This window comes from Rhamphochromis longiceps, linkage group LG19, assembly GCF_057381845.1.
Source record: "Rhamphochromis longiceps isolate RC_006_pf linkage group LG19, R_longiceps_female_GT1.1, whole genome shotgun sequence".
NCBI classification, from domain to species: Eukaryota; Metazoa; Chordata; class Actinopteri; order Cichliformes; family Cichlidae; genus Rhamphochromis; species Rhamphochromis longiceps.
In genome coordinates this window covers 8,192,653-8,220,315 of record NC_140575.1, presented here as the reverse complement: position 1 = coordinate 8,220,315, position 27,663 = coordinate 8,192,653, and the positions used below count along the sequence as shown (strand labels likewise).

Below are 27,663 nucleotides of genomic sequence, written 5' to 3'. Positions count from 1 at the left end.
CAGAAGGAGTGGCTGAGGGAGAAAAAGGTCAACAGGCAAGTTCAAGTCAGAGAGAGCAAGGAGAGACAGAGGAGCTGCAGCAAATAGATCGAGAGGCAGAGGAAGATCAAGTTATTACAGAGAGAGGAGAGCAAACAGGCCAAGAGAGGGAAAATGATGAAGCAGCTGCAGCAACTCATTCTACTACAGGGTTTGATTTAGGTGACAAAGACACAGGGCCCAGACAGGTGAAGCTGAAGAGCTATCCAGCTGATACTTTTGGTACACAGAAGCGAGCATTTAACCACAGCTGGTTTGAAAAGCACAACTGGTTAGAATATTCAGTCAACCAGAATGCAGCTTTCTGCTTCCCATGTAGAGTGTTTGGCAAAAACATCAAACATGATAGTTTGGTCAGTAACGGTTGCAAGAACTGGAAGAAAGCTTTAGTCATCTTTGGCAAGCATGAGATGGCACAAACACATAAGGACAGTGTTGTTACATGGAAAAGCTACCAGGGAACTAGCAAACAGGGAAACGTTGCACAGATGATAGCAACTGCAAATGTGAGTGAGATAGTCGAAAGAAGAGAGTATCTCAGACGAATTGTTGCAGTCACCTCTATGTTAGGGAGACAGGGACTCCCTTTTCGTGGTCATGATGAAGGTGAAGACAGCCCAAACAGAGGGAATTTTCTTGCGTGCATGGAGCTTTTGAAGGAGTTTGATCCTTTTCTTCAAAAACATAATCCCCCATCAAATGCACAGTATATCTCACCAACATCCCAGAATGACATGATTGACTGTTGTGCCCAGGAAGTTACTAGTGTCATTGTATCTGAAATGACAAAGTCTAAAGTCTATTCCATCATGGTGGATGAGGCAAGGGATAAAAAGGCAGAGCAGTTAGCTGTTTGTGTCAGGTACGTGTCAGAGGGGGCAGTGAAGGAGCGTTTCCTTGCACTAGCAGAGATAAAATCATTTGATGCCCAGTCCATTGCAAATGAGATTCAGCAGCAGATCCAAAACTATGGTCTTGCAGAGCTTAAATGTGTAGCACAAACATATGATGGTGCAGCCGTTATGAGTGGCTCCACTGGAGGTGTACAAGCACATTTTAGAAGGCTCCATCCTGAGGCTATCTATGTGCATTGTTATGCTCATCAACTCAACCTGGTTTTGTGCAATACTTGCAAGGCTGTCCCAGAGGCTGTGGAGCTTTTCAGCTTGTTGGAGTGTGTGTATTCTTTCTTCAGCACCTCCCTAGTCAATCATCATAAGTTCATGGAGACTCAGGCAAAGCTTGGATTGACAAAAACTGAGCTTGTGCAACTTTCAAACACTCGCTGGGCATGTCAGTTGCGATCAATCAGTGCAGTTCTTGAGACATTGCCTGCCATTTTGGAGTGCCTATCTGCAATTGGATCCCCCATAGCTGTTGGTCTCAGAGCAAAGCTCTACAAGTTCTCAGCAGTCTATGCACTACTGATGTTTCAGTCGATTCTGTCTGTAACCGAAGGACTCCACAAATTCCTGCAGAAAGAGACTTTAGACCTGGCAGAAGCTTTTATCTGCAAACAAGCTGTGTGTGACACACTTAAGGGCAAACACTCAGATGCATTTGCTACAGAGCTGTATGAGAAAACCAAGGCCCTGTGTAACACCCACAGTATCCCTGAACCAGGTGCCAAGACAAGGCACAAACAGAGGAAAATGGAGGATTTTGTCCTGGAGGCAACTGTGGGTTCACGCACTGAATTGAACAACTCAGACACATTGAAAAGAGAGTTACTTTTCCCTTGTGTGGATCGGATGGTTGGCGAGCTTGATCAAAGATTTTGCAGTGTAGATGCAGGGCTGCTAAAAGGCGTCCAGGCATGCAGTCCTAAATCTGAGAACTTCTTGAGTGAACCACACTTGAATGAACTTGCAAAGCACTACAGACTTGACCTGAAAAAAGAGGAGGTTCTGGTGGCCAGAAACTTTCTTACCCGGAAAACAGAGGCTGGATGTCCACCCAAAAATATGTTGTCTGTGTACAACCTCCTTGATTCAGACATGTTTCCCTCTCTGAAGGCAACCATCCAAGTTGCCCTAACAGTGCCTGTCAGCAGCTGCTCGTGCGAACGGTCCTTTAGTGCACTGCGTCGGCTGCACTCCTGGCTGCGTCAAACAATGGGTCAGAAAAGACTTCACAGTCTTGCAGTCATGTCTATTGAAAAAGACACGCTTCAGCATCTGAGTCACAACAGAGTGATTGACCGATTTGCCACTCTTAAAAACAGACGTCATTCTTTGATGCTTCCACCCACCAAGTAACTGGTGATTGCAGCCAGAAAAATGTACTTTTTTATTTTCAGTTTTTTTCTTGTTATTGATGCAGCAAACACATTTCCTCTGTTTTTTTGTTGTACTGTATTATAAAGCAGACTGAAATAAAACAATAGATCTATTGGTGGCCTAGGATGTTTAATCTGTCCAAAAAAGTAGGAAAACAATTTCTCAGTCTTTGTTTTCTGTTTGTGAAATTTTGTGCTCATTCACTACGTTCGTTCATGTCGTGTGCATCTCTTGGGGGCTAAGCCCCCCCTGTCCTTAAAACCTAGTGACACCCCTGCAACTCGCCGAAGAAAGCCTGTTGTCCTAACTTTTGTGAAATTTGTGAAAACATCCTAACATTTAAATAATATATCGCTTTGGGGGGTTAAAGTGTGAACACTGTGGTTACACATTGCTGAATGAGTCGTTGTACTACAGTGTAAAACGAGTCCCACTTTAACTTGCACACATGAAAACTACATGATATCTGTTCATTAAGAATCAAGAAATGTCAGCTGAGACGCTGAACTGTGCTTTACATACATACTGTGTGTACTTATTACATATGCAACCTACAATTATGTAGTAACCTTAAAAAAGCAACAGCAGGAAAGTGAGTTGGAGACATTCTTTGGCTCTGCCCTTAGGACTTTGTCTATAAATAACTATCAATGCCAATGTAATGAGTCAGAGTGAAAAGAAAAAAAAGAAATGTGTGTATGTGTAGGCATGCAAAGTAAAGTAAAACTGCAGTACTGATTTATGTTGAACATAACAGACATTTTTAATCTGTAAAGTAGCTGACAAAATATGGCAACAGGTACACTATATGTACAAAAGTACTGGGTCACACCTCTTTGAATTCAGGTGTTTTTGGCCCTAAAACTGTATAAAATCACCTGGCTTGCAATCTGCTTTTACAAATATTTGTGAACGACTATAGAGCTCAGTGAATTTGAGTGCGTTCTATAATGTGTCACCATTACAACAAGTGAGTTTGTGAAATTTCTGTGGGTGATATTATTGCAAACGTGGAAGTTTTTGGGAACCACAGCAAATGGCAGTCCACACAAAGCTACAGCTAAATTGCTTAGTGCGTCTGGCATTAACATCAGCATGAAAACGGTGCACCAATAGCTTCTTCCCACACCGGGTCATCCCGGGACACTTCCTCACTTTTAAGCCGAACAACGTACACGAAATACATACATACATACATACATACGTACGTACATACGTACGTACGTACATACGTACGTACACGGAATTTACATGTAACGTCAACAAGGTAAGTGCACCTGTAATGTAGACATAACATAGACATAATGTACACTTAGATGAAATATACATACATGTACATGTAACATACAGGTAGAAGATAATGTACATGTAATGTCAACGAGATACACGAAAGTGCAACGAAGACATGTCACTGTTCAATTTCAAAATAAAATAAAAACTTAAATCAATTGTTAAGTGGTAACTGTAGCCCTGTCTCAGATCTTTATTTTCTCAGCATTCAAAGGTTTCATGATTTAGTTGGTTTAACAGATCAGGTTCTTAACTGATTTTTATCACAATGAGGATAGATGTGTTTGTATTTCAGTAGTTGTAGATCTGCAGAAATCAAAATTTGAACAGTGGATCCTTGAGGATGTGTTCTTTGTTACTCTTTACCTATCTTTAATACAAATGCAGCTCTTTTAAACCAGAATTAGTGCATTGGTGCTTTCAGTTACTGTGCTCCTGTCCTTTGGAACAAGCTGTCTGCTGACGTGAGGTCAAACAGAGCCGTGTCTACATTCAAAAGCAAACTCAGAACCTCTTTATTCTCACAGGCTGATATTTAATCACTGTGTGCCTTTTGTTGATTCCATTGCCTTGAGGCATAGTAGACCTACATAGGTTTTTAGGTTTTATGTTAAGTGTAATGAAATGCGCTATATTAAAAAATTACTGTTGTCACTGTCATTGTTTGCAACAAAGTACAACTCCTCAGTGCTGTATCTCATTTTGATGATGAATTGAAAGTCAGCAACTGGATGAGAGGTGTGTGAGAGAGAGACTAGGAGTGGACTTGGGAGTGGAATTTCCCCAGGAAAACCGTCTCCCAACAGTACAACAAATACAACAGTTTTAACTAGTTGTTGTGAGTCAAAGGAACATCCACAGGAATGGTTTCCAAAAGAACAATGCCTGTTAACGAGATGATCAGTGTTATTTTTAATATTCGCTAAAAATTGCTTTGAAAGGGCTTAATTATGAATCAATAAAGGAATTCAATTTATAGAGAAGCAGTAGTTATAGTTAATCATATCAGTCTTGCATGGATATAGGTATTTTAAAAGGTATTTTATTTACTTTATACATACCATACATTATTTACTTTCTTTATGGCAGCCCTCCTTGTCCAGGAGGATATTTAATGTGTTTACTCTGTATCTACATTGGACACGAGGCTGAATTTTCTTTAGCTTACTCTATAATGTGCAAATAATCTTGTAAAATATTAGCTCCCTTTATTTATTTTTCAGTCACCCAATTGATGGTGCTCAGTCTTTCTGTTACGCCATCACACTTTACAGTTGCCTCTGTGAGCCAATGAAACTGCCTGCATTCAAATTTTTAAATTTTCCTGCAGTTGTTGATGCTGCTTGCTGCAAACCGTTTACCTCAACTAATTACAGTCGGCGTGTCTAATTCTGCAAACCTTGAGGAAATTTCCATTACAAATATTTTATGGAGAGAAAGCTGTTATGAACATGGCGGGGATTATCCCTACATGGGCGTGCACAACAGCAAGCAGACGATCTGGATAATCCCCTCACTGCCGGCAAACTTGAAAGGTAAATGGTAAAACAGTCACAAGTAGTCTGCATTTTTATTTGATGCATGCTTTAATAGAATCAATCTGATTGTTTGGGTAAAAGATTATTGCATGGACTGAAAATACAATTTAACACCCACTGACTCTCTGGAGTATGAGGTGTATTTTTACAACTTGAAATTTGTTTACACAAATATCTAACTAGGAGCTGAGTCGTCAAGAGATAAAAGAGCTCCAATAGTTACATGAAAGTACCGAAAATACTGTACAAAGCTTCGCTGTGGGGACAAGAGCTCACCTTATTTATGGCCCTCTCAGAGTCTGATAGCTTCAAATGTATGCAGAAGATTTTATTTTTCAAAAGAATTATGATTGTTTAAAAATGTTGGATCTTTCCAGGAAAGAAAACTGCAAAAACAGGACAAATGAACAAACAAAGAAATCATTAAACATAGACATACAAAGGGGGGAGGCCATGAGAGTACCATGGGAGTGATTCACAGGGACTGATTTGCTTTTAGAGCAAGCCTCCAGTAGCCACTAGAGTAGTGCATGCGTAAAACAATATAATAACCACAAGGATCTCAGTGTACTCTTTGTCCATGTTGAGCATTACAGGACATCTTTAAGTTAACGTTACCAATATTAATTTAAACATATCTTTCTTTCAGTTTATAATTGCAACATCTTTGAAAGGACACGCCCACTGTTCAAAGTCCTTAGATCAGACCGCCTCTTTTCTTTAATTATCTAGACTGGCCTCAGCGTGGACGATATGTGTTAAAGGTAAGGTAAACTGGCTGCTGCTGCTTGTGCACGGACTATTTGGCTTTGTGTGCCGTTTCATACTGAAAAAGCAAGTGAAATCTGCAGAAAACCAGGTGTTGCATGGGATCAATCATAATGAGGCTATGCCAAGGTAAAGTAATGTTTGAAATTTAATCCATGCCAAAGTGAACATGCCATCTTTATTGCATTTATTTTATTTTTATGTTAATATAACTCATACATTTCTGTTGCAGGTTTATTTTGATGCATCAGTGAAAATGGGTATGTGTAAATTTTTGCATATCATTAAAAATGAACACGTGAGCAGTAAAGTAAAAAAAAAAATGAGCAGATTTATGAAGAAACTCACACGGTGACGCCACTCTACTGAACCCTTCTGCATATTGAATCCATTGTATCGTGTCTATTTCAGTCTTTTTCCTTGGGTTAGATTTCAGATATGCATGTGCTACTTCCATGGTTAAATAAACCAAACATCTTACATCTTGTCTGCACTGAAACTTGAGAGGAAGGTTTTTGTTATTGAGGACAAGTGGAAACCAGGTGAAATCCCACACCTGAATCTGACCGGGGTCAGGCCTGATAGGTAACAGGAAGAAAGCTCACTTGTGCTGATTTTTAATTAGAAGTCCTTTTGGTTTGACAGTGTAACTGAGCCCATGTGCAAATCTCTGGGTTCTTGCAGACTATATAGACTATATTCCAGATGACCTAATATGACCCTGGTCAATTTGACCTACTGCAAAAATTTCCCTTAATTAATGTTCATATCAAATTTTGAACTACAGATCTATTTAGAATGTATAAATACCTGACATTAATACATGGATGAAGAATGCTTAATTAATAAGAATTAATGAGGTTTCTCTTTACTATAAACCACTTTATAATCTTATAGTAAATGTATTTTGGGTCACTTAAGGAAAAGTCATCAAATTTCAGGTTAAAAAAAGAAGATTTATGTCATTTTTACAGCTGTCAAACATCAAAATGGGTCAAATTTGTGTGCAAGAATTCCAGAAAACTCCAGAAGTCTTTGAGTGGATTTTAAGCTTTTAAAATCTTTTATTTGAGAGTCCTTCATGGCACAAAATCCAACAGGAAATCATCTGAAGAACCGAACCCAACATCCATTAGTTAACCAGTGTTACATTAGTTAAATAAGTCAATATGGCATAAAAATTGTCATCTTTTTGTCTTCCGTTTTAAATTTTCATTTTTGAAATTACAGACACGATTATTTTGCATCTCCTATTGGTCAATGTGGAGTCGCTTTGAGTATCTTTGTAGCTATTTTGCATCTCTTTGTGGTAACGTTGCCTTTTGTCACAGTCACAGAGGGGCGGGTCAGTACCTGTGCATTATTTCCTGCTTGATTTATTCAGTCTCTCTGTTTCACCTGAAGCTCCATAGTTCCTCACATCCTGCCTCTAAGTAAAAATGTCAATTAGCCTCAAATGCAAGTTTTTCCAAATGTCTGTTTTCTATTTACTAACAGAATTTCAAAATAGTGCTGGAAACGTCAACAGCGGTTTGAAAATCAGCAGACCAGCTGATCAACGCCTAACAGCTATACAAATCCCCACAAGTGTGACTACAGCCTCATTTCTGAAGGTAAACTGTTGATCGTATGGGCTATAGACCATTTTTGTCCACTATCATCAGCAAATAATGTGCCCTCATCATAGTCAGAGGACTTTAGAAGCACTGGCAAAAGCATACATTTCTGTTTCTTCTGTAACTTCTGTAACATCCACACCTAAATGTGTTTGCACGTGTGGATTCATATGTTCGGTGTGGATCCCAGTGAAAAGTGATCTCTGCCTGCCTCTTAGCATGCAGCACTAACACCAGCTCAGAGGAAGTATCTGTACAGCATTGCAGCTTCCTATAGCACTGAGCATGTCCGGCGCCTCGTCACCCAGCACTACATGAACGTGCAGTACAGGTGTATACGAGCAGGTGAGAAGAACCAAAACAAAATAAAATAAATACAATTCAGATGTAACTTGTTGTTGTGTGCTATCTCTCTGTTTTTCTAAACTGTTTGTAAACCACTTTCACTGATAAGCATCTGACTTATCCTGTTACAGTCCTTTACAGTGAGTCATTGAGCAACGGCTGAGTAACGGCTTTCACACTGTGGTTTGTTTTGTATATTTGTTTTGTCTTTGTGCCAAGTCATAGACTACAACCACAAAAGAGACATACTTTTTGAGGCTTCTGTGGCCTCACCTGAGAATGACAGAGAGGATCATCTATCAAAAACACAATCGGAAGTTTCTTCAGGGTCAAAAAACAAGAGCAAGACCAGTGCAAAACATTCTAGAAAACCGTCCCAAAGAACAGAGAAGCCAGGTGAGACGTGAGCTATCAAGTGATAGCTGAAGTTACAATATTTTAAATATCCTAAGGATCATCGCTTTATTTTATCCCACCTTATTTCCCTTTTTAATATGTCCTTCTAACACCCTTACGCCTTACGCATCTGAACTAGTCTGCACATGTAGATAATTATAGTTGTCACGTATGGAGATTTTGAAAGCACTTAACGAGCAGCTCATTTCCATGTTTACTTTTCAGACTTGCAAAGAGTTAAAATGAAAACTTTTTGCCACAATATTTAGCTCATCTTTATATTTTTTTAAAATGTAAAATATAAGAACCATCATTTCATGGTAATTTATACTGTAAAGTTCCCAATACATTATAGATAGGAACTCGAGAATCCCAAGCAAACAACTGGCAACAGTGTGGAGAAGAAAAAAAAGAAAATTCCCCTTGGGTTGGAAAGTACCGACTAAGGAAAGCAAAGAGAGAAAAACACTGAGAAAGGGAAAACAAAAAAAGAAAAAACTATTAATTTAAAAAAACATAAATAATATTATTTAATGATAAAGAATTCTCAATTCAATTCAGTTTTATTTATATGGTGCAAAATCACAACAGCAGTTGCATCAAAGTGCTTCATATTGTAAGGTTAAGATCTTACAATACAGAGAACTTAAGAAGACTTTATTCAAAATGAGAACATTGAAAATGTTTTTTAAAAAGAAAGAGAAGTCAAAACTTTTAATGTAACATATTTGAAATTGCAGGTCCTTTAATGCATCTGCATCAACACATAGAAAGGCTAAGAAGTGCACATGGTCACAAACACAGAGAAGGAAAAGTCCGAGGAGCAAGTCAGCAAAACATTTGGAATTATTTGGAACTTTCTTCAAAAATGTTATATTTTAGTTTAATTACACCTGTTCAACTGCTCATAAACACAAATACATGGGAATATGCACGCATAAACACGCAAACGGTGCCAAGTCACTGCATTAAGGCACATGGTTAAATAACCTGCTGAAGTTCACACTGAGGCTCAGAATGAGGAAGGAAGGATACTTTTGTAACTTTGAACATGGCATAGTTGTTGGTGACAGATAGGCTGGTATTTCAGAAATGGCTGATCTACTGGGATTTTCCCACACAGGCATCTCTAGGCTTTACAGAGAACGTTTGAAAACGAAAGTCTTCAGTGAGAGGCAAAATGAAAATGCCTTGTTAATGTCAGAGGAGAATGGCCAGACCGATTTAAGCTGATAGGAAGGCAACAGTAACTCACAAATCAGCTTATTTCAATCCAGATATGCAGAAGAGCATCTCTAAATATACAACACATCAAACTTTGAGGCACATGGGCTACAGCAGCAGACTGGGTGACACTCCTGTAGCTAAGAACGGGAAACTGATGGCTCACCAAAATTGGACAATAGAAGACTGACAGATTTTGGAGTATTCAACATGAAAGCATGGCTCCATTCTGCCTTGGATCAACAGTACAGGTAGATGCTAGTGCGAGGATATCATTTTTTCATGTTTTTCTTGGCACACTTTTGGTCTTTAGTACTAGCCGAGCATTGTGTAAATGCCACAGCCTACCTGGGTGTTGCGCATGTCTGACCCTTTATGAGCGCTACATCTCCATGATAGGGTATCATGTTATAAATCATGTCAAACTGGTTTCTTGAACATGAAGATGAGTTCACTCTACTCAAACGGCCTCCACAGTCACCAGATCTCAGTCAAGTAGAGCAATTTTTGTAGTGAGATGGGAGATTTACATCATGGATGTTTAGCAACATGAACCAAAGCTTCTGAGCAATGTTTCCTGCACTTTGTTGAATCTTTGCCACAGAGAATCAACATAATAAGGCAGCCAGTGAGAGTATGCCAGTTACCAAGAATATTATCAACTATCTTATAAATATTCACTTTCCTCTGTAGAGTTAAACATTTCATTTTTCGCCAGGAGCCAGGATCAGACTGTCGGATGAGGAAGAAGAGCAGGGAGGACCAAATGATTCTCTGAGTGAATGTCTGAGCTCCCTCTCTGTGGGAGGATGGGACGGTGACAGCTTATCTGATTTGTGATTCTTTTATAATAATATAGTGACGCTTTCTGCTACTTAAATGCCACAAAATGCAGTTTCCAGTATATATACTGTATATACTGATCAGACACTACTGGTGTTTAAAGGAAAGCTTCAGGAATTTTGAATTGAGATTTTCACTTGCATCTAGAAATTGTTTACAGTTATCTGGATCATGCATTATTTGTATTTGTTGAAATAAATACTCTGTATGTGAGCTTCTAAATGTACAGCTGTGTCTTAGTTTTGTGTTAAGTTAGAATTCCTCCTTATCAGAATGTGTAACTGTTTTTCTTTTTTTTTAAAGCCTATTTAAGCTTTAAACGATGTTTTATGCATCTGCAAGATCAGTTTTTGTAAGACGTAAAGATGAAGTTAATGTAGCGCCCTCTGTGACTGGGGGAAATCCTTTGGAAGACTTGATTTCCATGAAGTCACGTGATCGCTACCGTTAAAGAGAGGAATAATGGGAAGTGCGTGCCTGTGCTGGCGTGCTTAGCGCTTGGTGCTGGCCACAGGCTCATCACGAGCAGATACTGTTTCTTTGGCTGCTTTAAAGAAGAGTTTGCTTTCATTTTTCATTTCCTTGGCTAAATGAAGCCGACTTGGATGTTTTTTTCTTAGTGTTAACGGAAAAAGTAAAGCCTTTTTCCCCCCTTTTTTGCTGCTAACACAGGTTTCCCATTGTTGATATGAAACAGATGTTTTGGGATGCATTAGTTGCATAAGTACCTCTGGAATTCAGGAAAGTTTAAAATCTTCAAATTCTTCACGTGAACTAGTATGGATGAAAACTCTCTGAGAGAGGCATTGATGATATGCTGAGGTCTGATAACTGTATTATTTTTTTTATTTTCACTTAGAATAAAGTCATTGACATCTATGTTCTGCATGTGCAATTCTTAAATGTATATGTTTATAGTTGTGTGTGACTGTCTCTTTTGTTTTATCTGTTTAGGAACTTGTATTTTCACTTTAATAGTCACTGCTATTAATTTCTACTCATCTGTTTTACAGTCCTGTGCAAAAGTCTTTAGCCACCCCATCATTTCTTAATATATTTTGCAAGAAAAGGCAGCTTTCCTGTCATTTCTTTGGTGTTCAGGAATAGTTCTCCGGGCTTCTTCAAGGACATTCAACTCTCGTCTTTGGATGTTGGCTGTTGTTTCTTCTGTTCTCTGCCAAGATGATCTCACACTGCTTCAGTAATGTTCTGGTCTGGGGTTTGGGAAAGGCCAGTCAATGACTGATGGGGGTTTTCTGTCCGGGTATGCTTTTACTGAATTGGCAGCGTTTAGGATTATTGTCCTGCTGAAAAATGAAAGTGCTGCCAATCAGATGCTTTCTAGATTGTTTTAAATGGTGGATTAAAGTCTGATGATACTTTTCTGCTTTCACATTTCTGTTAATTTTCACAAGCGGCTGATTAGAACCAAAAATTTCAGATTTCGACTCACCACACCTTAAGACCTGTTGCCACTGATTTTCAGTCCACTTATTCATCAACTGAAGAGTCTCTAGCCCCGTGTCAGGTCTTTGCTGGATTTTTTTTTTTTTTTAAATTTCTAAAAGATGAGTCATATCCAAAAAATGTATGCTGTAAATAGATTTTTTTAGACCTGCCACTTCTTCTTTTGTCCTCTACTGGTCCAGTTTCCCCAAATTTGTGAAGGCCACACTGCACACTGTGCTGAGATATGCCAAGTTTTTAGCTGATAGCTTTTTACGAATCACATTCTTTCGTGCAAAAATACTATTTCATGTCTGTCAGACTGCTTTCTTGGGCATTTTTCATAGATTTGCCAAGTTGTCTGTTATGTGCAGAGACAACACTGGTTCATCACTTGAGTTAGGGGCCTTTTTTAAACTATTATTTAAGGTAACCTGAAACCTAATGTATCCTGCTTATGTTTGCCATGGCCCCGCCAATAATGTTATTATGTGGTTCAAAGACATTTTAATAATCATTTCCACCTTTTTGTAATCATGATTTGTACCAGGTGTGTTATTTAATGGGGGCATAACTATTTTTATTTAGACAATACTATAATATATGCAAAGATGATCATAATTCCCTCATGGCAAAAAATCAATGCTTTGCAATTTTCAGAGAAGCAAACAGCTTTGAGTATAAAAGAGCGATGTACACCAAGCCAGACAGAGGTTTAAACATTTCAGTAGCCTGAAATCAGGAACAGGGAGGCTTTTTCTGTCTGTGTGGTATCACAAAGCTCCAGTATTATGTGCATTGATACTTAGGGGGATTTCTTTTTCAAATAAGCACGTTGCGTTATCCTCAAATTTTTCAAGACAGAAGAGTAAAAGTATAAATAAATTTGAATTTCCCAAATGAAATATCAAAACACTATTTACGCACAGCTATTACTGCTGTCAATATAATTTAACACACAGCAACAGATGGAGTGAAATTACATCTTTATTGTGGGAAAGAAATGAATAAAAGGAGGCTAACTACAGGAAGCAATGGCCTGTTACATGTACAGGATGTGAGGAGGGTGTTTATTAAAACAACAACAAAAAAACCCAAAGGAAAAAAAATGGCACCCAATATTATTGCATTCTCTACAGTTACCAAAAGACAGCTCAGGTATAAGCAAATGCTGATGACATATAAACAATATAATACACAGGTCTTTTAGAGTTAACTTACAGAAGTCATAGCATTAACACTGTGGTGACTCTGAGGGAGCTGCCGCCCCCTGGTGGACAGGAATGAAATATAATCTGAGGCTTGTTAATGCAAATTTTTCTCCATCTCTTTGTGCTCTCCTTTAAGATTTCTTGTACTCAATTCGCTCCACCTTGACGTCATCGCCGATCAGCTGATAAACGTACGTGACCACTGTAGATGCCTGGATGTCCATTAATACAAAAGAGGGGATGATGTTGCTGTGAGAGAGAAAAAAAACAGATGCATTTCTTTAATTACACCCAGTTTAATGAAAAAACCTTTAACTGCAAACACCTCAGTATTAAAAACATCCACAACAGTGTTTCTTTCCTAGAAGATCTGTGTTAAACGTAAATGCTTTGAGCGGGATTTACAGAATTTCAGTTGCTGCCATTACATCTGTGTGGATGAGAAAATTCAGAGACAAATATCTAAAGACCTCAAACATCAATCCAGAACTATCTGCATGGAGATCTATTATGCGACATGAGCAAAAATCTGTTTTTGTTATAATGTGGGAAAACTAGTTCATGTTAAAAGATGCCATAATTTGGCTTGAAGCAATCAGTTTTCTTAGTTGCTGATGATCAGTTCTCCAATTAGAATCAGTTATCAAAATATGAAATTGTTCCAAATATTCTACTACTTTGCACATCAGAAAGAGCATTTTTCATTATTTTTAGGTGTTTGTAAAAATTGTAGCATATTAAGGAAAATGCATAACTAAAATATGATATTTCACTGTGAAAATAATCTCAAACACACCAACCAAACTAACTGTCAAAATGTCTTTTTGCAATGACAAGGAAAACAGGGCATCTTAATATACTGAAATTCTGTCAGCTTGGTTCAATATGTAGAGCCTCCAGTCTGGTTCACATGCTAAAGTGTCTTCGGGAAAGATACTGAAGCCTGATGAATCCACTGGAGTGTGAGTGTGTGCGTGAAAGTTACAACGTGCTTGGAAGTATGAGGCTTGTCGCTGAAAGTGTCTGAGTGCACAGCTAAGAGCAGTAAAACACTGTACAAGTGCAGAGCATGTTTTACTTTTTTTTACTTGGTTGTTGCAGGGACAGTGACGGGTTGCCCAGTGACTCTCAACACTTTTTTTACTGCAGTATAAGATCACCCGTGTTTTTTCCACAGTACATGTCGAGTAGTATATTGTTGTGTACTTGTTCTATGCAGGGCTATGAGAATTTAATGTCTATAAGTGTATCTTATACAGTGCTCTTTTACTCTACTTGAGCACTCAAGTAGAAATGTAACTGCTTTCTATCTAATATTCACATTTCAATAAGAGAAACTCTGGGTTCAGTATCTTGCACCTAGATACTGATACTTTCGCTGAAGCAGCCAGGGTTCAAACCACCAACCTTCCAATGTCAAAATCATGAAAACATGGCTAACTCGCCTCCTAAATAGAGCTCAATTCATGGTTTATATTGGCTCCCACCTTTCCAGGGCGCTGTAGGCTCCAGTTGCAGAACCAGGGTTTATGTAAAACTTATTTTCATTCTCAAATGCCTCAAACTTGTGTGTGTGCCCAGAGATAAGGATGTCAACGTCAAGTTGTCTCTGGAGGAGTGCCAGGCTGGCCATGTCGCCCCAGGGGATCACTTGATGGCCGTGGATGAGTCCAATCTTAAACTGGCCCACTGTGACCACCTTCTGCTCTGGGTAGTTCAGGTTCTGAGAAAATATCAGGAGGACAAATGAGAGATGGGAAAAACATGGAGTAAAGTAAGTTTTATACACTGCTTTTATCTGACAAGTCCAATTATGGAATAAAGTACTAATTATACACACATTTAAAACAGACAGCAAATGGCAGAATGAGCTATATTTAAAAGATGTCGTGTCCTCAATGGGATCATTTTTGAAAATCATGATCTACATGGATAAATCTCAGTTTGAGAGAACAGCAATTACAATTTAATTACAGAGCAATCAGTCTTTAGGAACAGCAAATGATGTTCTTCATCAGTGCTATTAATATGCAGAAACACAATTTGTAGACATAATTTGAACCCTGTTTTTGAACATTCTTTGAAATAAAATTGTTTTATGGTGATTAGTATGTTCTACGTGGTTTATTTTATTGTTCACACACACAGACGCAAACCTCATCAAAGTCTCCTCTGACGATGTGGACGTCCCCAGCGAGGGTTTTCAGGTAGTCATAGCTCTCCTTGGTGCAGAGGTTCCCTGTGCAGAGAATGTGCTGGATCTTCCCCGGCACTAACAGTTTTTTGAACTTGGCTGGCAACGTGTTGCATCGGTGAGGGATGTGCAGGTCACCTAACACCAGGACCAACTGATATCATCGCACAGACACACACAGACAGGTTAGTTACCCACCGATGAGCTCTCTGCCATAGCTGAGCATTTCATTTTCCCAGTGGGCCAGATTAGAAAATGGGACAGCTGAGAAGGGGCGCACCAATAAGCTTATAAAGAGATAAAATTCATATTGAGCAGAGCCGAGTTCAGCTTATTGGTGTGGCACAACAATCCCAATTTCTCATGTGGTCCCTTGAAAAGAAATTTATGCCCCATCCCTGCTACAGCCTGCATGCTGCAGCATAAGAATACAGAAAGGGGAAGTGGGCCGAGGACAGAGCCCTGCGGGACGCCACTGGTCAATTCTGCAGGAGAGAATAATGCAAACAGATTCCACCATAACCGCTACACTCCTCTGTTAGTTATTGTTAAATTCTCCTGTACTTTTTTCAGAACAGTTTAATATTATTGCACAGATTAATTTAGTACAGTGGATAAACAGGTTTCACTCAAAAAGCTCAAATCTGGGGAAAAAAAGCAACAGTTGTGAGTAAAGATCTGACTAAATTGAGTGTCTGAGTCCAAACTGGGCATTGTCCAGATTGAAAACCTATTTTTATTCCCTGGCTTTTAACTCTGTAGGAAACTGACACCTTCTTATTTATTTTATTGTATGTAATGATTTTAAGGTATTTTTAATTTGGTAGTTGTTTTGATCTGTGTTGTTCAGCACTTTGGTCTGCCTGGTGTGTTCTTAAAGTGCTATACAAATAAACGACGATGATGATGATGATTGTGAAAGTAACTTTCGACACAACTGGAAGACAGCCCACGGCAGAAAAATATGGTTTGAATTGGCACAGCTGGATTTCAGACGCTCAATGGCAGATAAAAGAGGTAGTTATGTTTTTACACTGCACCAAGAGTCTATGAGAAACAAACACCATTAAAACCGGGAGTTTATATTAAACATTAAACCTACAAATATTTTTAACTACTAGCCAGCACAGAAATTCTGAGCAATGGCTGTGATCGTATGTGATGACTTGGGTAGAAAAAAAAGAAAAGTCTGAATTCAACTGGTGAACATTAAGACAAACCAGGACTGATGCACAAAAGTATGTTAGACCATGTTCAAAATTTTATATTACAATATTACACTTGATCTGAATTTGTGCAATCATGTTATCTTCTGTCCTAGTAAAGACCAGTTTACCCTCTCTAAAAACAGATGAATTCCCCCCCCCCCCCAAAAAGAAAAGATAATATAATTTAGTAGTTTAGACTTTGAAACATCTTTAGCTTCCTGCTGTGTTACGTTTAGTGGATTTCTTGTAACTGATTAGTGTCTTATTAATATTGCTTAGGCAACAGTTCAGTGCACTGCAGTTGCTATAGGAGCAGCAGCTACTTGTGCAAGAGATGCAGAAACAGCAGACCTCTGGGGCCGTGCAATCCCAGTCCCATGTTAGTGAGCCAGGCAGAGGAGCGATCAGAAAACAGGGATCCAGGACAGAGCGGGAACACTTACCCGGTGACCAGCCTGGTTGTTTGGAGACAGGCAAAAAAGGCAGAGTGCGGTGGTGGGGTGAGATAGAGAGGAAGGCATGATGTGCGTGGAGAGATCAACATGAGGCGTGATCAGAGATTGGGGTAAAGAAATACAAAAACAAAATTTTAAAAATGAAAATAAAGACAAGAAACAGTGGGGACAAGAAGGGGAAACTGAAATTAGAAATTAAAAAGTGAATGGATTAAGTAGACAGATATTAATCATTCAAACAAACCAAAAAAAAAAAAAAAAAGGTTAAAACAACAATGTGGTTGAAACAGTTGTTAATGGTCGATGGTTAGTGATAATCATTAAGCAAAACATATTGTAGTCGCCTGACAGTGAGCAAATGAAAAATAATGCGGTGAAGCAAATTAAATAGATGGCTGCAATTAAGCTCTGATGAATCGTCTAGTGTCGAAGTATTTGTGTTTATAAATATGTCGAACTACAGAACCTGGAAATTATAAAACATAACAAAATGAATGTAGTCCTATGAGTTGTAGTTCCAAAGTAGCAACAGTCTTGTTTAGCTGGGTTATTAAATAAATAAATTTTAAAAATGACTGCTCATGTGCGGGCTGCTAGCTGGATGATAAACATTAAAGCAGACCAGGAAAGTGCTTCGTAAAATCGTAAGATGAAGTGTTAGCTCTATTAGCTCCGGAAGCTAACTCATTGACAAAAAGGGAAAAGTAAAAGAAGTCGTTATATCCATCAAACACATAACAAAATGATTCACGAACAAGCAAGACACACTGGGAGCCCGCTGTGCAATGGAAATGTGTGACTTTATGGGTGTTTGCAGTTTGTTCCGGTGAATTTTGGAGACTAAATTGCTCAACTGTCATGTGATCCGTTGATCCATCTCGGAACTGAGCTTTAATGCAACACAGCCTGAAACTGAAGCCATGATCACGGTCCCTTTACGTCGACAGCTAGTTTCATAAAAAGTCGAGCGCTCGATACACCGAATGAAAACGTGAGAACCCGTGGCCTTTTCGCCATTTCATACTCACCATCTTCAATGTTTCGGCTTGCAGGCAGTCAAGTTGAGGAAGCGCCTACGCACGTACAGCGTCACGACGTCAGCCAATGGGGAACGAGGATGTGTCAATAGAAGCTTATTGTTTCCTTTTCCTTTCAAAATAAAACAGCTAAAGTATGGAGGAATTGAGAGAAGTATTGAGGGGGTAACAGTTGCAGTCTGGCATTGAAAGAAAAATCAGGTGGCTAAAACGATTTTATGCCTCTATTTCTAATTCGTTTGTTTAAAACCTAAAGGATGGGGTTTTCCCCTAAATTTTCTAAGTTCATGTTTCGCATACACATGGAGTGCGACTTCAGCAGACTTTTAATTTAAAATTAATGCTGAAACACGGATATTGCTAAACTTATTGCAGCTGTTAGCTTGACGTTCGTTGGTAAAAGCGACGAGTGTAGCAGCATTTCGCAGAACATTCGAGAGGTAGGTCCGAAATTATTTCATCACATTTACATGGTCTCATCCTAACGACGATTTCACAGCGATGACTGTAATTTTACAAAGAAATAGCTGCTAGCTACCACCGAGGACAATTTTAATCACGTTATCTTCCGTCAACCGCGTTGATTGGACTTGGCTAATAACTGCGTTAGCTGTGTGACGTCCACTCGTTTCATTTTAACGCATGGGATCTGACTATTTACTGGCCCTCAAGCTACTGTTTTCGCATCGGATAATGCTAACAATGAAGGTCAATTTGAAGGTACAAATTAGTGGATTAACTCTAATTGTCCCGCTTTCATTGTTATATCTATAAGATAATTTATGGGGAATTTTACTGCGTAACACGTGCAATGTTAACCATAGCCAGTTAGCTGGCTGACGTTATCTTTTCACGGTGTGGCACTATCGCTAACGGGGGTAAATCGCTAACGGGGGTAATGGAGCGTTTAATCCTCGTGGCAGTTATGCTGTACGTGACTATTCAAATACCCACCCAGTGAACACAGATGGCTGTCTCGCTCGACATAAACAGTTTACTTCGCAGTTTGTGTGAATAACGAAACTATCTCTCCCCCCCCACCCCCCCACCCACAGGTCCCCAAAGCCCGAGGACGTTCCAGATAACCTCCTTCTGCCTTTGAGGAAGAGCAGCCGCACTTTGGATATTTATGGTCTTTAATCGTGCCTCTTTGAGAGCATCAAAATCATTAAGAAACCCTGTTGCAGTCAATAACATCAACCAGCACCAGGCATCGACCACCGTTCACTGCGGCTCTTGGAAGATCAGCGTTGTGTTTATGTCTTTGTTTTGCGAAAACGGTAAGTTTTTGGACGCAATCTACGATTTATTTCAACTTTCTTGCGCGATATTTGGTGTCGTGTTATGTGTTTGTCAAAGCTAACGCTTTAGTCAGCGTTATTGAGCAATATGACACGATTTCTGTGCCACTGTATCAAAATGGCGTCTTCCAGTCCGTCACTCGTGTGCAGTGACTGTATGACGCACTCTGCACCAAGCTGCTAAGCTAGTTAGCTAGCCTCCTCCTGAAATAGGCTCGACCTCTGCCCTTCTCAAAGATCTTAAAATCGGACACCACTGTGTCAGTCGCAAACAAGTTGGGAGGCATTTCATTGAGACTCGCACTTGCGTGTGTGAGACAATAACTGCTGCAGACTTTGTTGTTGATATTAAAACCATCAGCGGGGGGAGTTGTTTGGCAGCTGCTAGGCCTCCCTGTTTGTGACCTAGTAAAAAAGTGCAGGCCTTATATGACTAAAGCCAGGGGCCCTCATGTAAGACAAAGGGTGTCCACAAAGCTCTTTTTTTGTGCATTATATGGCAACAAAAGGTGGGAGAAACATCCAGATTTGTGGCAGAGCTTTTATTTTTCTTTGGGCCCACGTCATGCTTGCTCACTGTTGGATCACATGATTATGATTTGGATTTGCTGGGATATTTTCAGTCTTGACCCATTTTTGTGGGAATTCCTGTTAAATTGAGAAAATGATTTGAATAAGTCGTCTCTGGGAGCCACTGGGTCCTCGATTGCCTCTCCCTCTGGCTTGGATCTGTGTCGTAATGGAGTCTGGTCTTTCTTAATAGTGGCAGTCACTCAAGAGCAGGCCTGCACCACAGGAATCTTTAACTGTTTTCTTGTGGATTAGATGCTACCAAGGCTACAAACCACTGGGTTCACAAAATGAACTAGGCTGCATCTTATTGTTGTCATCATGGTACCTTTTCTCAATTGGATGGTATATAAACTGACAGTGGTGAAAAGATGTTTATTTTACATGATAAGTCATCTGAAATGTAATATTTGCACTGCTGTCTTTATGCAATTGCAGCAGTCATCAAGTTGTTACTTTGTAGAACTAGAATATAAACAAACTCCTCCAGAGACTAGATGGTTAACCAAGTTCTGTAAAGACAGACTAGAAGTGTAACATGAGTGCATGTCTACAAATCTGGGGGGGCAAAACCCTGTATTTGCACCCAATGTAGGATTGCAACACCCACATGAACTGTGGGGTTTCCTTATTAAATATTGATGTTTGTCCCTCTCGTCTTTCAGAGCTGTTGCGCAGCCGTTGGAACCTGTGTGGTGGAAATCTAGACTTCAAGCAAGGAGCTTGCAGCCACAGCGGCACAGCGTTTTTCATGTCAGAGACCGAGCACGCTTGCAGTCGTTTATGTCATCCCCTCTTTTCCAGACAGAAGATCCCGAAAAATCCCCAACCAAGATCCTTTTATCTTACTGATAGTGCTAACATCCAGCCAAAATGTCTGTCAACGTCAACCGCAGCGTGTCAGACCAGTTCTATCGCTACAAGATGCCCCGTCTGATTGCCAAGGTAACCACTCATTATTGTTTTTTTTAGATTTGTCCATTGGGGAGAGAAAAACAGCATCAGAATAGTGGTTGGAATTGGTCTAAAGTTTCCTGAGTCCTGTAGGAAGAAATGTTTGGGTGTGAATATAACATGTGGGTTTTTCCTTTCAATCCAGGTTGAAGGCAAAGGGAATGGAATCAAGACGGTCATTGTCAACATGGTTGATGTTGCAAAGGCTCTGAACAGGCCTCCAACATGTGAGTAACAACATGTAAATCTTAGTGTTTAGCTGGAATTGAACTAGAGCTTGTTAAAGTCTGTTTATTTTCACAATGACATTTTTGACGTTTTGACTGTCACTTTTATATTCTCTCATTTTTCTCTTTTGAATTCATCGTTGTAATATTCACCCCAGGTGAAGGAGAGATGTTTTGTTTATAGAATTCTTTAAACATGATGATGTGGCAATTACTCAAATGAAATGACCCCGTTCGATTGAGACTGTAAGATGTGCCGGCACGTTAGGGGGGGGGGAAAGGCTGTTTGGCTTGGTCGACAAGTTTGTGTACTCTTGACATTTTTCGTTTACACAATTTTGTAGTTGGAGTATTTGATGATCAAGCTTAAATGTCTGTCATGTTCATTACCAGTTTCAAAGCAAACAAACACCTAATGTTTAACATCTTCCTTTAAAGATTAAAAAACAGTAACGTTCTTCAAAATCAATAATTACCAGGGCAAAGTCTCCTCGTTTTGTTTTTTTTTTTGTTTTTTTTTGCTGGGTCATGGTGGCCTCATGTGCTGCTTTTCCTCTCCTCCGCAGACCCGACCAAGTTTTTTGGTTGTGAACTCGGCGCTCAGACCCAGTTTGATACCAAAAACGATCGTTACATCGTCAACGGATCCCACGAGGCGAACAAGTTGCAGGACATGCTTGATGGGTTCATCAGAAAATTTGTGCTGTGTGCCGAGTGTGACAACCCTGAAACTGATCTGGTAAATATTTCACAGCATCTCCGGGGCAGGTGCAGAGTATTTATTTGGGTTTTTTTGTGGGTGGGCGACAGAAAGGGAAAGAACAAAGTAATAATTTAATACAACTATATGACTTAATGATAATGTGTCCCCTTTTATTGGCTATTATGACCCGAAATTTTTTTCATTTATTTCCTTTGTGTTTACAGCACCTTGTGACTATGAAAATCACGTGGTTAATAAATAAATATTAAATTACTAAATAAAGATACTTCCCACTTTAGATTCAGTATAAGAAAAGTTGCCTGTGTAAAGAAGAGTACTAGATTGTGTGGCAGTTTTTTAGGTACAAAATAATTTATTTTTTTGTCCTTGCAGCATGTCAATCCCAAGAAACAAACTATTGGTACTTCCTGTAAGGCCTGTGGATACCGCGGCATGCTAGACACCAGACACAAACTCTGCACATTCATCCTCAAAAACCCACCTGGTGAGACTTTTTTTTTTTTTTTTTTTTCTCTCTCTGTGGTGAATCCAGAAAAGGGAACTGCAGCCAAAACCCCAAGACAGACTTGCTAATGAAGACTTTTGTCTTTCCTAACACAGAGAGCAATGATAGTGGATCTGCATCTGTGAAGAAAGAGAAGGAGAAGAAGAACCGCAAGAAGGACAAGGAGAACGGCTCTGGCAGTGGCGAGGCTGGAAACCATGACAACTTTGATGCTCCCGAGGCTGTGGTGCGTCTGCTGTGCTCCCAGACACCCGCTGGGCTTCTACAGCCACGGGACACTAGCACAAAACGTTTCTCTTCACTTCACACACGGTTTTCTCAGACACCATTGAAGTCAGTAGTAGTCAGCAAAGTGCCAGCTTTTATTTTAGACACTAATGCCACACAGTCCAGTGGCTTTTGAGTAGAGATTCAGGGGTCTTCTCGTGCTCGTATGCTGTTTTTATTTTGGTGTAAATTGTAACTTTTCCCCGATGACCCTTACTCTGAAAAGTTCTCAGCAACCAACCCCGTCAAAATAAGAAGCTCAGAGTTGACAGTTTGCTCAGGTTTGATGCTTGGTAGTGATTTGTGGTGCAGATTTCCTAGTGAAGCATCAGTGTTGTAGAACTGTTCAAACTCCTTAGTATTCACAATTCATGATATGTATCCCACATTTCCCCCTTCACAGGAATGGTAATAATGATTAAGGTCCACACTGACACATGTGTTGTGAAACATTCTTTGTAATGGATTTTTCACTGAAAGGGTGGGGCCGTCACCCAAAGACCTCCAAAAAGAGTTTGCGTTTGCATAAAAAGGGAGTCTAGCAACTTCCACGTTTGCAGTATACGTGTCCTCGAAGCTCTCAACCGGAACCACTTCCTCCAGTTCAAATGAAAGAGTTTCTCTTTAGACTGAGTTTACATCAGCAATTTCTTTTTTTTCTTTTTTTTTTTTTTTAATGCAATTTTTTTTTTGGGGGGGGGGGGTTCTGGTTGAATTTAATTTTCTTTTTCTATTATTATTATTACTATTATTGGCTGCACAGCCCTCTTTTGCATTTCACCATAATATGACCCACTAAGATGCAAAATCCAAGCAAGCCCGAGTGTTTCTGCACCATCTCGCTTTGCCTGAATCCTCTGTGGTTTCCTGTTTAGGATCGAGATGACGATGATGAAGACTGGGCAGAGGAGACTACAGAGGAGGCACAGAGGCGGAGGATGGAGGAGATCAGCGATCACGCCAAGAACCTGACGCTCAGCGAGGACCTGGAGAAACCCCTGGAGGATAGGGTCAACCTCTTCTACAGCTTTGTGAAAGTAAGGGTCCCCCGATTGTCCTGAATTTTTCTCGGCAGGAGTTTGTGAAACATCAAAAGTACACTTTAAAAATGAAGAACCGGTGTTCGGTGCTTGGCCTTTACGCATAGATTTTATTTGCACACACAAGAATTGGAGATACTTTAGTTCCTCCCCTGTAACCATTTGTTCTTTAAATGTGCAGAACAAAAAGGAAAGCGGAACGATTGACGCAGCTGATAAAGAGATCTTGGCGGAGGCAGAGCGCCTGGATGTGAAGGCCATGGGCCCGCTCATCCTGAGCGAACTGCTGTTCAACGAAAACATCCGTGACCAGATCAAGAAGTACAAACGTCACTTCCTGCGTGTAAGTCATTTTCAAGTCTGTGCTGCGTGTCCTTATGGTGCTGTCTTGTCCTCTTCCTCACATTAGGGTGTGTTTCACATGTCTCATGGCTTTCCTAACCTTTTCCTTAGTTCTGCCACAACAACAAGAAAGCCCAGAAGTATCTGCTGGGAGGTTTTGAGTGTGTCGTGAAGCTGCATCAGGTCCAGCTCCTGCCACGTGTTCCCATCATCCTCAAAGACCTGTACGACGCTGACCTGCTGGAGGAGGACGTGATTTTCGCCTGGGCAGAGAAGGTGAGGGACTTAACTACTAATGTCAAGTTAAACTCTGTGTTCTGAATCACAAAAAGAAATGCCTGCTGAACTTGATCCCATTTTGCCCAGAAATTAAAAGCCTAAAGGTGATCTGGGAGCAGATGGTAGTTAATCGTTACCCCATGAATCGGTTATGAGCACTCACTGATAGATCTTTAAAAGGGAAATGGCAAATTAAATTAGATTTAGGCTTATTCTTTGCAGCACAGAGCCTTCATTAGAGTAACAAACAATAAAAATCTAAACTGTATTCTACTGAAAGCTGGTATTTGTTAAATTGGTGAAATTAGAGCTTGTCTTATACCCTGACTCTGAAAGACTGAAATGCTTCAGGGGACACTTGGATAAACCTCCAACCTCAGAAACTGTAGCACTGAGCCACTAAAAACACCTAACAGACTGCAGTATGCAGAGGTGTCAGTCGTCATATCAAACCTCTCTGGTAATATTGATGATTGGAGTAGCGTGAGGAAGAGGTGGTTGGAATCTGTTTGAACAGATTCATTCTGCAAATGAAACAACATGAGCTCTAATATGTGTCTGGTTCCAGGTCCTTAGCTGCAGGAGTACGACTATATTAAGCTGAAAGTATAATGCTGCCAAAAAGTTGAGGTCAAGAGCTTTTAGGACATTAATACATCAAACAGCAGGAAGTGCAGTGGACTAGGGCCGCCTTTGACAAAGAATGAATTCACACTTCCCGTGTGTGTGTGTGTGTGTGTGTGTGTGTGTGTTAGCCCAAACTAGTCTGTTTTGTTACACCAGTCTGACCATACATTGACTCCCCATCTCCCACCACAAGTGGGGAGTGAGAGTGACACACCTAACCTGCACTGCATAACAAAAGCAGAGTGTTGGGCTCAACACATCCTTTCAGACAGTGTTACACCAAAGAAAGCCTAAAAAGGCCACTAACAAAGAAATGTAAGACCTGGTCTTTTTAAAGGGGCTTTGTGTGTGGGCTGAGATTCAGGTGCACTATTGAGGCCCCTAATAGTTGTAAGTTTTGTGTGTGGCATATTTTAAATGCAATCAAGCTGGTTTAGGAATGAATAGACACAGCTGAGAGCAAATTGAATTGTAATCAATTCAAAATGTGTGAATTAAATATATTAAACAAAGAAGTGGAGGAATGGGTATAAAGATAAAAAGTGCTATTAATAAATACAGAATTACTTGAGTTTTGCTAAGTCTTTACGTCCTGAAAATTTGAGCTAGATTTCCCTTAACTGTGACTTTTGTTACGGTATTTTATTTACTTTGGATACACATTAACTGTTAGATGCTAAATACTGCAACAGCAGCATGAAGACTACAGTTCAAATAACCCCAAGGGCTTGTTTATTTGAGGTCTTTTACACTGAAATCAGTCATTGCATTAAATCCATTTTCTTCTTCATCAGGTTTCTAAGAAGTACGTCTCCAAGGAACTTGCCAAAGAGATCCATGCCAAGGCCGCTCCTTTTGTCAAATGGCTGAAGGAGGCAGAGGAGGAGAGCGAGGGTAGCGAAGAAGAGGAGGAGGAAGATGATGAGAATGTTGAGGTAGAGTTATCTGAAGTGGTCACTTGGCTGTGTGCCGTGAAGTACAGTTAAAAAAAAAAAAACAAAAAACAGCTGTAGTTCAGGAGTTACTGAGAACGTCCAGATTAAAGCAAAAATTAATCGCGTCATTGTCACAACTGCTTCCAGCTGCCACATGTAGTCAGAGTGTGCATTATGGATATAGGTGTGTATATAAGTGAGTGCATTTACTTGTATACTTATATCCATATATGCATGCATGCACTCACACCAGTCTGTCAGCCTGCTCAGGTGTGCTGCATCATTAACTGGGTCAGCTCCACCCACTAGTTCCTGGAAGAATTAGGAATAACATTTCTAACAAGGAAGCTGCACCCCGAAAGGAGGAAGCACAAAGAGGCCAGTCCTGTGACTATTGTGTCACTCAGTTTAAAATGGATGCCGACTTTTAGTGGCTTTTTGTTTGTTTTTTGTTTTGCTCCGTACGAATATAAAAACTGCAATTTAGTATGAAAATCAAATCACTTTAATACCTGTAGACTATACTTGGAGACTGAGTATGAAACCTGCATAAAATTCCAATATTCCGTTTCACCGGCTGACCACCGGGTGACTCCGGTCTACTGACACCGCGCTCGTTAGCAGCTTGAAAGTCAATTTTTAAAAATGACAGTAAGCATGAAGGTTAGAGTTGCACTAATTTTTAAAATGCGACAGATTTGTTTCTGTTGTGAGAGGACTGATGCTGATGCAGTCGGGGGTGTTTATTGAGCAGCTGCATGTTTTCCTGTCCTCAGGTGGTGTACTCGTCCTCTGCCCGCGAGCTCAAAGTGGAGACTGTGAAACCAGACACGCCAGAGAAAGAAGAGGACGACATTGACATCGATGCGATCTGAGAGACTCGAGTGATGATGCTTTTCCTGACTTGCGGCTTTGACTCACGATGCCCTGCACTAGCTAAATGGCTGGCCTTTTCCCTCCTTTACTACCTGTCCCACCACCAGCCCTCTCTGCGATCCCTTCTCCGCTTAGTGGCATGATTTAACATAGCGCTTTATCTGCTGCACATTAACGCTGTCATTTTGAAGTGTATTCAGTTGATGAAATGAAGTCTCTTTTGGGGGTTTTAATCACGGGTGATTTGGGAATTTTGTTTTGACTGCACTTTTTTTTTTTTCTTTTGGTCCTTGTATTTTTCCAGTCAATAAAGAATGAATGTTTTGCTATCCAGCACATTTGACTGTTTCATCTGTGAGATTGGACAGTTTTTCTCTGGTAGGTGATTAACAGAGAATCTGAGGGGAAACCTCTTCCCTTAAATGTTGTGCTGTGAAGCCAGATGTTTTCTATATCATAAATAAAATAACATAATTGTTAAATCATTAAAAAAAAAAAGTGATCAGATTCATCTTCAGAGCATGATGGTGTGTTTTTAAAAATCTGCACTGCAGCTCTGTGAGGGAGGGAAAATATGCATGTGTCCATGTTTTGTAATAGGAAACCAAAGTTCAAACAACACTAGATCAACTATCTGTAACGCCACTGGTCGTACTAAACTAAACATACACGTTCGCCTCATGTTACAGAAAGAGACCTGGAAACTGACTGAGAATTAATTTGCAAAGTAAGGAACCCAAATGGCAGTTTCACATAAAACTTAGTCTATTTTTGAGATAAAAAGCCAGAATGTAACTAATGTGGTTTTTAATCCAGTTATACTGAGCTTTGTTTTATACCACTCTTCCTCATCTCACATTGAAATAGAACTTTGAATAAGGTGACATTGGTGATGGTGTTATATTTGCGACTGGTTTACTTAAAACACTGGTAAGAACAACTGTTGCTAGGCTGAAAAACCTGCAGACGGATGCTTTGTAAAACGAAAACTCCTTCATTACACTTGGCAGCTCTACTGTTTATTCAGTTTTACTGATTTAGAGCTGCATGTCACGGACAAACTTATTATATTGCACTTTTCCAGCAGTGGAAACGGTGAACTTATTAGCTCAAACTTAAACTGTGGT

At 39.8% G+C, this 27,663-nt stretch overlaps 4 protein-coding genes across 7 annotated transcripts; 3 read left to right on the top strand and 1 right to left on the bottom strand.

Annotated features, from left to right (window-relative positions):
• Positions 1 to 512: 512 nt before the first annotated feature.
• LOC146646124 (zinc finger MYM-type protein 1-like) lies at positions 513 to 2,360 on the top strand. Its single transcript, XM_085392420.1, has one exon. It carries the CDS (start codon positions 528 to 530, stop codon positions 2,295 to 2,297), a length of 1,770 nt encoding a protein of 589 aa, XP_085248546.1. The 5' UTR covers positions 513 to 527; the 3' UTR covers positions 2,298 to 2,360.
• Positions 2,361 to 5,896: 3,536 nt separating this feature from the next.
• On the top strand, positions 5,897 to 11,795 carry fam216a (family with sequence similarity 216 member A). 2 transcript variants are annotated; one of them, XM_085391738.1, is made up of 6 exons: positions 5,897 to 6,043; positions 6,147 to 6,174; positions 7,412 to 7,527; positions 7,749 to 7,875; positions 8,101 to 8,271; positions 10,214 to 11,795. In XM_085391738.1, exons 2-6 carry the CDS (start codon positions 6,171 to 6,173, stop codon positions 10,333 to 10,335), a joined length of 540 nt encoding a protein of 179 aa, XP_085247864.1. In that variant the 5' UTR covers positions 5,897 to 6,043; positions 6,147 to 6,170; the 3' UTR covers positions 10,336 to 11,795. The 2 variants fall into 2 exon arrangements, with proteins under 2 accessions (XP_085247864.1, XP_085247863.1); XM_085391737.1 differs by having other exon boundaries at positions 8,095 to 8,271.
• A 963-nt stretch (positions 11,796 to 12,758) lies between these two features.
• On the bottom strand, positions 12,759 to 18,016 carry vps29 (VPS29 retromer complex component). 2 transcript variants are annotated; one of them, XM_085390781.1, is made up of 4 exons: positions 17,881 to 18,016; positions 15,152 to 15,343; positions 14,483 to 14,718; positions 12,759 to 13,244 (listed from the first exon to the last, which is right to left on the bottom strand). In XM_085390781.1, exons 1-4 carry the CDS (start codon positions 17,881 to 17,883, stop codon positions 13,127 to 13,129), a joined length of 549 nt encoding a protein of 182 aa, XP_085246907.1. In that variant the 5' UTR covers positions 17,884 to 18,016; the 3' UTR covers positions 12,759 to 13,126. The 2 variants fall into 2 exon arrangements, with proteins under 2 accessions (XP_085246907.1, XP_085246906.1); XM_085390780.1 differs by lacking the exon at positions 17,881 to 18,016 and adding an exon at positions 16,841 to 17,862.
• A 166-nt stretch (positions 18,017 to 18,182) lies between these two features.
• eif5 (eukaryotic translation initiation factor 5) lies at positions 18,183 to 26,868 on the top strand. 2 transcript variants are annotated; one of them, XM_085390777.1, is made up of 12 exons: positions 18,183 to 18,329; positions 18,945 to 19,169; positions 20,426 to 20,705; positions 20,860 to 20,941; positions 21,508 to 21,680; positions 22,038 to 22,149; positions 22,266 to 22,396; positions 23,313 to 23,474; positions 23,659 to 23,820; positions 23,931 to 24,095; positions 25,520 to 25,660; positions 26,437 to 26,868. In XM_085390777.1, exons 3-12 carry the CDS (start codon positions 20,634 to 20,636, stop codon positions 26,533 to 26,535), a joined length of 1,299 nt encoding a protein of 432 aa, XP_085246903.1. In that variant the 5' UTR covers positions 18,183 to 18,329; positions 18,945 to 19,169; positions 20,426 to 20,633; the 3' UTR covers positions 26,536 to 26,868. The 2 variants fall into 2 exon arrangements, with proteins under 2 accessions (XP_085246903.1, XP_085246904.1); XM_085390778.1 differs by lacking the exon at positions 18,183 to 18,329 and adding an exon at positions 18,422 to 18,609.
• Positions 26,869 to 27,663: the final 795 nt, after the last annotated feature.

Coding starts and splice junctions, on each gene's coding strand:
- LOC146646124 (XM_085392420.1), top strand. CDS start 528: ATGATAGCAACTGCAAATGTGAGTGAGATAGTCGAAAGAAGAGAGTAT.
- fam216a (XM_085391737.1), top strand. Junction 7,876..8,094: donor GTACAGGTGTATACGAGCAG/GTGAGAAGAACC, acceptor CTTTGTGCCAAG/TCATAGACTACAACCACAAA. Junction 8,272..10,213: donor CCAAAGAACAGAGAAGCCAG/GTGAGACGTGAG, acceptor ATTTTTCGCCAG/GAGCCAGGATCAGACTGTCG.
- vps29 (XM_085390780.1), bottom strand. CDS start 16,918: ATGCCTTCCTCTCTATCTCACCCCACCACCGCACTCTGCCTTTTTTGC. Junction 15,344..16,840: donor ACAACCAGGCTGGTCACCGG/GTAAGTGTTCCC, acceptor CGATGATATCAG/TTGGTCCTGGTGTTAGGTGA. Junction 13,245..14,482: donor GCCTACAGCGCCCTGGAAAG/GTGGGAGCCAAT, acceptor TCTCTCTCACAG/CAACATCATCCCCTCTTTTG.
- eif5 (XM_085390777.1), top strand. CDS start 20,634: ATGTCTGTCAACGTCAACCGCAGCGTGTCAGACCAGTTCTATCGCTAC. Junction 23,821..23,930: donor ACAAACGTCACTTCCTGCGT/GTAAGTCATTTT, acceptor CCTTTTCCTTAG/TTCTGCCACAACAACAAGAA. Junction 24,096..25,519: donor TTTTCGCCTGGGCAGAGAAG/GTGAGGGACTTA, acceptor CTTCTTCATCAG/GTTTCTAAGAAGTACGTCTC.